Genomic DNA, 9,776 nt, shown 5'->3' with positions numbered 1-9,776 from the left:
TCCAGGCCTCGGTCCTCTCGCCCTCACTTTGAGATACAAGTCTGTATTTTCTTACAGTTTAAGCTGGCTAAGTAATACAAAGTTTTTAAACTTCCTTCTATCTAACTAAACATAGCAAAGGTTAGACCTATCTGCTCATAAAACATTTTAAATTTTGCTCCATTGATGGGGGGCTGGGGGGGGGTAGGAAGAACCATACGCCCTTTTGGTTTGGTATCAGATAGATCTAATTTATTCCAGATACTTGTGACTTTACAGTGAATCTGTGTGCTTACTTAACTCAAGTGGCACACGTTAAAATGAGGTGTACAGGAGGTAGGCTTGTCTTTTATCTAATGTGTAAACAGCAGCCTACAGAAGCTTTTAGTTTTCTTCTTTTTACCTCTGTTTTTCTGCAGAGGGTGAACAAAGCTCTGGCAGGTACAAGGAAAATGGCAGCGTCCCACTGCCTGACTGGAAGGAGAGCTTTAAAACCCTTTAGGGTGCCAGCTTTTAGTAGGCTATTTTTAACCACAGTGCAATACTGTCTGTCCGTGTGGGCGTTATGCTACATAGCACTGCCCGCAAGAAGAAGCGCTTCCTTGTGCGGGGACCTCTGAGCCCTCCTTCAGAGAAGCCAGCCCCGGCACAGACTCCTTACCCCTCACGGGGCAAAAAACGGCAGCTAAAAAAGTGAATCGTTGAAACGTGCAGCCCTCGGCCTTCCGAGGGCGAACTGAAAGAATTTTTCCTCACAAACTGCTGGTGCAGGGCGGCCGCGCTGCCATACGGCGCACGGCAGCCGCCGCCTGGGGGCGACCCTATGTGGGGCGCGCTCGGTGCTCCGGTTCTGCGGGATCCGCCATGGCGGCGGTGCAGGATGTGGAGATCGACCCGGAGGGCACCTTCAAGTACATCTTGGTGCGGCTGCAGCGGCCGGGCGGCGAGGGGCAGCGCCACATCGTGCGGGGCACCAAGGCGGCCGAGTTCCACAGTGGGTGACGGGCCGCGGGGGGGACGCGACTCATGGCGGGGCCGCGCCGCCCGCCTCAGCGCCCGGCCGCCTCCCTCAGCGCGGCCGCGGGCTTCCAGGCGAAGGAGAGCCCTTCCCTCAGCCCTTCAGGAGGCAAATGCGAAATGTGGGGGGATGATCCCGGGTCTCTGCTGCCATTTCCAAGCCCCGTAAACCGTTAGCTGAGCACGACGAGCTCACCAAGTGATATAAACATTAGTGCAGTCTGTGCTTATCTAGAGAAACTGCCCTTTGCCTCACCGGTGAACGAAGGAAATGGGAGGAAAAATAGTTGAAAATAGCTGAAAATAAGAGTTCTAGAGTGCTTGATGCACAGCACACCTTGTAATGGCTCTAACTGTTCTCCTTGTGCAGATCACATATTTGAAAAAGTGAATCCTGAAATGGAGAAGCTGGGATACGAATGCAAGTGCCTTGGAGGAGGGAAAATTGATCATAATAGCAAAGACAAGAAAATTAGGGTATTTGGGCTCTCTACAGTAAGTGCCTCTCCTGTATTCCATCAAATCTTTTTGTTCTGGGATTTTTGTTTTATCGCATGGTGGCTTTCAGCACTTTGAATCGGAGTGTAAACATTAACTGGGAAACTTGCCTGGCTTACTTGTGGGGTAGGTTAGAAAAACACTATTTTTAAGGGCAGGAGACCAAAACAAAGAGAAGAGATAATACTGAATGATGATTATAATCAAGGCTAAAAGTGGAAGTTAGCATTTCTTGACTCAGAATGCGTTAGGCGTACAGCCAGAGTGGGAATGTTTGCAGCTGTAGGGTCCTGATCCAGCTGTAGAGTTGGCTGGCTGGAAAGCAGGACATTTCTGTTGCTGTTCTGTGCAAGTTAAATTTCTTTGTGAAAAGACTTATTAAGTGGTAATAACTGCAAGTAAAGATTATAGGCTTTTAATGTAGACAAATACAAAATGGTTCTATTAAGTTAGTCGAAATTTTTATGGAAAGTGATGGCTACTTCACATGTGCTAACCTTAACCTGATGAGCAATCAAAGCTGGGCCTTGAATGTGTTAAGTGTTTTTAAATATTGCTGCTGTCTTTTTTCCAAGATGACTCCTGCCACCTGGAATCATATGTTACAAATCTTAAGGAGTTTTTTTTTTTTTTTTGTGCTGCGGGAAGGCAATGGGTAATACTCTGTTGAAGTCTCTTGATTGTGGATGCCCTTTATAATTGCATTTTGGATGAGACTTAACACCTGCATTACTAAATAAGCTGCCAATTTAGTGTTAGAAGCAGCAGTCAAATCTTGCTTTTGTAACCTGAAGTCTATGGAAAGTACCTTGTTTCTCTGCTTTTGGTACCTTGAAGCTTACAGATGAGCCCCAGGTGAAATAATTTTACTACCATGAGGGCTTCTGTGTGGTAGAGACATGGAGATTCAGCAGACCTCAATAGTAGGCTATAGGTTAGTATATTAATTATTTTGATGCTTTTCTTCACTTGGAGATTTGCTGTCAGACTCTAAAAACAGTACTATCTTAGTGTTTTATGAAAATCAGAGAAACTTCTTTTGAAGTAGATGATGTCCTGTTATTTGCAAAGCTGAGTGGTGTCTTCAAAGTGGTTACCAAAGCAAGAGCGATCTGTAGATCTGTGATGTAAAGCTGAAAGTATAAACCTGCAGTATTTTTGATATAGTTGTATTTTCTGGTATTTTTGAACAGTCTGTGTTTTATAACGCATCAGTTTCATCCTGTGCAGTTTAAACAGTGGTTTACTTAAGTTGTTTCTTCTGAGGCAGAGTCAGTGATGAATAAGTATATTTTGTATGATAATGCAATCATGAACTATTTTCAGTCTTCTGAGTTAAATGTTTCCTACTAAATATTACTGGAAAATGACAGTAACTTGTAAATAACACTTTTTATCAGCAGACTACACTGTTGCGCAGTGAAGTCTTTTTGACAGGGGGAAAAACTATTAATCTGGATTTATTTCAGAATTATAGATAACTTCAGTCATTCAAGATGAGGGAAAGGCACTTTCTACCACATCTCTTAAATTTCAATGCAGGACTAAAACTGATCAGTGATTTAAATGAGGCTTAAAAATGAGATGGGTCATTTGACTTTGCCTTAGTTTGCAGTTTCAGTGGCAAAAAAAGCACAATTAAAATTATGCTATTACCAACTAAGGAAAGATTACAAATACATAAAACGTGAAAAGTGTGATTTCTTTGGTGGCTAAAATAGTACTCAGATGTTCACACATATGGCTTCATGTTCTGTTTTCCTTCAGCTGAGCCAAATCAGATGCTTGTATGCTCATACATTGAAACAGGTCAATATACTCTGATTTAAAAAGAACATTCAGTAAATATTATGGTTGAGGGGTTGGGAGCATTTTAAAGCAATCTTTCTGCTGGAGAAATCATGGCGTAAAAAAAAAATGCAGCTTCTGTTACTGGAGATTGACTCGTTTGTTTTCTACAAATTGGGGTGGGGGGAATTGGAGATGACAATAGAAAAATAAAATCTGATAGTGCAAGAGCAACTTTTAGAACCTGTGTTTATGTCTAATTTGTATTTGAGCTACTTGCAGTGTCAAACCACATAACTGGATAATTTGTGTTGACAAGAACTCAATGGTCCTGTGGAGTTGATTTCTGTACTTGTCTAATAAACTCTTGTTCTTTCTTGCAGGGCTATGGAAAAGCAGATCATTCAGTGACTGTAGAGATACTGAAAAAAGTGTATACAGATTATGAAATTACATGGTCAGATGACAAGAAATAAATTGACTACTTACGAATGTGACATGCAGTTCAAAACTGGTAACTTTTTGAGTTGTACTTCAATAAAACTACATGTCTGTATGCATGTTATAAATCTGGAGTAACTGGTCTCTGCTGTAATTTATAGTACTGTTAGTAATCCCCAGGTATCTCTTACTTTTCAGGTCGTTCTTTTGTGCAAATTTTGCAGTTCTCAGCTTTTTTTTCATGCTGCTTTTGACTTGCCACCTAATTAAACACTCCCACATCATCTTACCTCCAATTTTTCATCTAGTTTTATCTCACTGATGCATTGCAGGGTATATCAGGATTTTGCCATCACCTTTAATGCCCCAGGACCAAACCTGTTCTCTGATCCTTTTGTCTGCGGTGTTTTCATTTTTTTTTTTTCAATTTTTCTTCTGGCTGTTCAACTTTCTTATCCACACTTATAAAAATTGAAGGGGGGGCAATAATGTAAATCTTCCATTTAATCCATGGATTTGAAAAGTTGGTATTTGTTCCACACAAGTAATGATCCTGTGGCTGGTGGCAAGCAATGTCAAATTTTGACAGTACTTCTCATTCTGATTCTTCTGTACTTCTTTTACTCCTCGTGAGCATAATGACTTTTTCCTTTTCTAGGACCATAATTACCAACCCAGCCAGAACCAGTATACCTAGGCAGGGTCAGAATTAATTTACAGGCACCTTTTTTCTCCTGTTGTAGCAAGCTTTTGCCCTTCATTTGTGAAGATCCTTGCTGCAATTTTCACTTTGTTTCCTGTCGATCTTATGTTGAATGCTCTTGTGGGTTTTCAAAGCAGTACCTTTACTCTTGCTCACACTGTTGACTTGCAGTCATCAGGAGATCTCTGTATACAAATCCTGGTTCTCCCCTTTGCTGTGACCCTTCTTACACTTATCTGACAGTATCTGTAGTCTCCAGTGGCTTTTTCTTTTCAATGTGCAGAACTCAAACCAGAATGAAATGGGAGAGGTGTTAGTCTAGTTTCTATCACGGTAATAAAGCAGTAACAGAATTATTTTACTTATCCCTCCATCACTCTCCTGTACATCTGTTTTGATTTTTAATCACTGGTGCTGTTATGCACTGAAGTGTGGTTCCTTTTAAGGTCTCAGAGTTAATCTCAGGTCCTTGTACACTGTGAGTCATGTATATATACATCAGGGGTGGCTGCCTCTTCTAGGAATATAACTCACCATGAGTTCAGCGTATTTGCAACTGCCTCTGGTTGGATCACGGAATTTTGAATAGCTGGATCGACAGCAGCAACTGATTCCTTGCTTAACATTTCTTTCACCTGGGCACATGAGGAGTTAAGTTAGCTACTACAGCATCCAGTGTATGCTGAAGGGCACCTGATGGCCTTTTCAACTTACTGATCACCAGAGGCTGGGCAGAGGGGAATCTCCTGTTCTCATCCTCAAACCTTTTGTCCCACTCCTCATTAGAAAAAATCCAGGTATTTCCATCCCAATAATCACCCAGAAGCAAGATATGAACCTGGTGCTTCAGGTCTCTTGGGTGGTCTCTGCTTTCCCTATGCACAGACTGGACTTTCTCCTCCTGTGCCTCTGTATGCCGCTGTATTTATCTGCTCTTTGCGCTTGTCTTTATGCTTTTGTGCATTGCTCTTCTGTCTGCGCCACTTCAATTGCTATGATAGCATTGGGTGTTTCATACCAAGATTTTGATTTCAGAAAATGATTACACGCCCCTGTACCTAGTTACCAAGAATAGCATGCAAGTCAATAATTTGCAAATTGAGCACTTCCCACTTGTATTTTCCTCAGGGCTTTTTTTCCCCTAACATTTAGCAAAGTAACTGGAACGGATGCCATTTAACTTTTGCCAGCATACAAAACTGATTTATTTTTTTAATCCTGTCATTTCCCAAAATTAGCAAATAGTCTTCAAGAGGAAGTCATCAGTTAAGGACAGCGCCTGTTAAAGTAAACACGCTTTTTCATTTAGTTTCCTGAAACATTTTATGACAGATTTTAATGCTTCTCTCCACAATACTTACGAGAAGGACATAATTTAGACCGGATTTCTTATTGTAATGACTCTCTCAAAAAGCGAGGGGATGGAGCCGGGGGAGAAAAGGGGTGACTTGGGAAGAGCTGAAAATTGAGTTGCCAGTTGAACGCTTTGTTTCCTCATCCAAGAAACTGAGCCTGATGTAATGGTTTGTGTTATCAGAAAGAGACTTTTGAGGGTCTTCTAAATTCTGTTATCTTCTACTGTAATTTAACTTGGGGAAATGCTAATTACCCTAGTGATTAAGTAGATGTACAAGTATTACAAGTAAGTTAAAGATTTTTTTATTCCAGATCATGAAAAAAGCAGGAAACTGGTCACAAGGGTGGTGATGATTTGGCAAGGGGAGAAAGCCTTACTGGCTTCCCTAATCTAAGAACAGCTTTATTATTGATGTTAAAACATCAACAGAACACTGAGCCCACAAAACTGTTTAATTCTGCTTCTTCTCTGAGTATATCTGCGGACTTCTAAGAACAGAATAGAACTCACCTGAACTTATGGAAATCCCAATGCTAATTTTGCTGATTTCACCTGAGAAAAATATCCTATATTGATTCTCTTCTGTAATTTTAGAAATGGGAACTTAATTCCACTGTTGGGATTCCTGGTTTGCAGGTGTGCAGTCGTTGTGATTGTGGCTCTAGCAGTCTTCACTTGAAAGTCCTAAAAAATCTGATTCTGTATTTGTATGAAAACTGAGCTGCTTGAGCAAGCCAAAAATAAAATAAGGATGCTGAGCAAAGGAATATTATTAAAACTGAGGGTGAGATTGATCATGTAATATTTTCCAGATGAAGCATTATAGCAGGCAATTCAAAGTGCCTTCTTTATTCAAAAAATACATGAGATTCTTGTTCTTTATCATATTCATTGTTACAGGGGTCAAGATTTCTTATGGCTTCAGGTACCCTTCTTGGAAACAGCTCTAGACCTAGCAGGTGTAGAACAAGCTATAAAGTCGCTGTGTAAGCAGTGATTTGTTTTAAGGCTGAGGTATGGAAAATAGCAAGTGGTAGCGATGTTTCCAACTTCCCAGTTTTGACAAAGAACTGTTAACAGTACTTCATTGATCTGCCAAAGCTAAAACTTCCTTTTGTTTCTCAGTCTGTAGTCGGTACTTGTCTGTCATCGGTCGGTTTCAGACCTGATGCAGAAAAATTCCAAAGCGCAATCACAGCTGACTGCTTGCAGAGTACAACTGACTGCTTTTTTCCTCTCTCCTGTGAAAGAGCACTTCAGTAATTTCCTAAGTATCCCTTTAAAGTAGTCTGCTAACAATTGTTTTTGAAACAACAGTAGTTGTTAAGGCTCTTCTGTAAAGTATAGGAAATCCTCTATGGTTATCTTAATAGCAACACGGTCAAAATAGGAATCTTGCCATTGGCTTTCACGGGCTGCAGTGACGGGAACTTACTTTACGCAATACCAAGTGATTTAAGTCACTGCTGTAGTAAGTCTTTCTCCACCTTCTCGGATTATTTATTGCCTTTTCTCCCCTGCATTTATTGAGTATCCTTCTATCCAGTTTACTGCAGTGGTTGGCTTGTCTCGGAGTTTATATTTCTGCAAGGGCGCCCATGCGTTTTTGCTGCAGTAAAGCAGCGTACGCTGACAAGCAGTACCACTGCTGTACCTGGTAGAGTTCTCTAACAGCCTGCTGTCTGGTTTAGTTGAAGCAAAACATACCATGGTTGCTTTTTTGTGTGTGAGTTGTTGGTGACACCAAACACTTGGGACCAGATTTTGTATTTCTTTGGGTTTGTTTGCATTTTTTTGACTAGGTAATTTCTTCAGCAACGTGCAGTCTTGTCTCACCATCAGTATCATCAGCCTAGGACACAGGGGAGTGACTTGCATACAGGCTTTTCTAAAAGCCTGCTGCCCTGCCAAACTGCCTAAAAGACTGAAGAGGTATGAAAGTGTTTAGCAAGTTTGGAAAATGGGTCATGTTGTATGGTCAGTATCTGGAAAGATCTTACCAAAACCAGTATAGCACTCTAGTTAGTCTCCTTTCCTAATTGCAACCTAAAATTCAGTTCTGTCATCCTCCAGTATCCTAGACTGTTTGTAGGTTTATTAGTTGTTCATTTTAAAGAACATCTTATGTAGAGTCTTCTTCCAACTCAATTTCTAAAACAAATTATTTTTCATTTCTGCAAAGAGGATGCCTTTTTCCAATTCCTTGCTGAAATTTCTTAGGAATGCGTCAAAATATGAATACGAAAATTCGCAAACCACAGTAGAAAATATCCTCTGGTATGCTTTTTCAAAGGTTTGAATAAAAGTAATGTGTGCATTATATATGGAAAAACTATAAAGATTTGCGAGATTGTTACCAGAATGGAATACAGGTGATAAATACAATCACATCCCCCTCTGGTGGCAAAACAGCAGAGTACAGTTATGCAGTTCAATCTGAAATTTGTCACTGCAGTTAAATCATGTCTGAGTCGGGAGCCTGACCCTTAAGAACCACTTTTTGCACTGTGTTAGGATGCTAAATGGTCACCTTCAGGCTGTGCTCAGTGGCTGTCCCTGTAACTTAGTGTTGGCACTGCCAAAGAATGGGAGACTGAGGACAGTGACTTGCTTAATTTTAAAATAAATATAAATAGCAAAAGTGGTATAAACAGATGCTACTTGAAGATACTACATTTTTCTCTGCAAAACCACAATCAGAGGAGTCTTCGCTTCCAGGCAAACACTAAAATTTGTCAAACAGTTCAAAAGCTAGAAAAGAGCAGCATCACCCTGTCAATTCAGAGTAACTCAATAGCAGAAAAAAAGCAAAGATAGGAGGATTAAAGTAGTTCTTTACTAAGAAATTTTTGAATCACCAGTGGTTGAATTAATTTTAACTGGAATCTTTAAAGGCCATTTCCATGATAAACCGCTTCAGCCCTTTATCAATGACTTTAACCATGCTGATTCTGAACACCTTCCTCTCCTCAATGAATTTCTCAAAGAGGTAGATGCCGCCACCGACCCCAAAGTAATGCGCTTTGCTTGCCAAGTACACGCGGCCGTTTCTGTCCAACAGCTGAGACAGTGTATCGTGCAAAGCACCGTAGTAGTCAGGGTTATAGATGGTCTCGGATGTGAGAATGACATCGTATTTTGAACAGGGTTCGCAGCTGCTGAGCAGGAGCCGGCTGACTTCTGACCACTCTCCAGAAAAAAATCTGCATTTGCTGAGCGCGTCAGGTAAGCACTCTGCTTTCCTGGGCCTCTTTGAAGGGGGCTTAACAATTTTTCTATCATCTCCCCCACCAGTCCCATTGCCATCATTTACACAGTTAGCCACCACATTAGGCAAGGTTATTTCGTCGATCACCGTGCTGTTGTAATCCTGGAAGTGGACTTTTCCAGCTCTTCCCCGTAACGCAGCTATTCCCAGCAGTCCAGCCCCACACCCAAGATCCAGCACTGCCTTGTTGGCAAACTGCAGGCCAGCCTCAGACAGGTACTCCAGGAGATCGAAGGTGCACTCCCAGATTTTCAGCCCCCCCTCGTAGACCCCTGGGATGAGATCAGAGTGAGCAGAGACGCTTTTCGACACGATGTCTTCCCCGTGCGTGCCATCCCGACACGTCATTTCCACCACGGCCACGTTTACGTAACGCAGGTCTGACACGGTTTCCAAGACTTTATTTTCCAGTACTTTGCTGACATCTTCGGGAACGTGGTGCTCCCTGGCTGCTGGGGAGCACAACTTGTTCTCTGACCGTCCCTTACCTGCGTGCTTTGCGGTGCCCGGCCGCGGGCTGCAGGCTGCTGCTGCGTGGGCGGTTTGCTCATGTTTTGGAGGGTCCAGCTGCGAGTCCGCCTCACCGTGAGCGCCTGGCTCAGTGCTTTCATTTTCCTCAATAGCAAAATTAAACCGAAATGCCATTTTCAGCAAGAACAGCCCAAAAAGTCACAGGCAGGAACACTCCCCCAGGAGAGACGGGACGATTTTTCTTTTGTACGCTT

The 9,776-nt window shown here is 41.9% G+C and overlaps 2 protein-coding genes across 2 annotated transcripts; one reads left to right on the top strand and one right to left on the bottom strand.

The window, feature by feature from the left end:
* The first annotated feature begins 551 nt into the window (after window positions 1–551).
* Window positions 552–3,851, top strand: LOC310903815 (14 kDa phosphohistidine phosphatase-like). Its single transcript, XM_083847762.1, has 3 exons — window positions 552–973; window positions 1,367–1,491; window positions 3,666–3,851. Exons 1-3 carry the CDS (start codon window positions 844–846, stop codon window positions 3,756–3,758), a joined length of 348 nt encoding a protein of 115 aa, XP_083703888.1. The 5' UTR covers window positions 552–843; the 3' UTR covers window positions 3,759–3,851.
* Window positions 3,852–6,071: 2,220 nt separating this feature from the next.
* METTL18 (methyltransferase 18, RPL3 N3(tau)-histidine) lies at window positions 6,072–9,696 on the bottom strand (the record flags this gene model as incomplete). The annotated part of the gene is made up of 1 exon (XM_083847751.1): window positions 6,072–9,696. One exon carries the CDS (start codon window positions 9,694–9,696, stop codon window positions 8,659–8,661), a length of 1,038 nt encoding a protein of 345 aa, XP_083703877.1. The 3' UTR covers window positions 6,072–8,658.
* Between the last annotated feature and the right edge of the window lie 80 nt (window positions 9,697–9,776).

The sequence above is a fragment of the Anser anser genome (assembly GCF_964211835.1).
Source record: "Anser anser genome assembly, chromosome: 8".
NCBI lineage: Eukaryota > Metazoa > Chordata > Aves > Anseriformes > Anatidae > Anser > Anser anser.
Note: the sequence above shows the minus strand (reverse complement) of the source record. Positions and strands in the feature narration are given on the sequence as shown.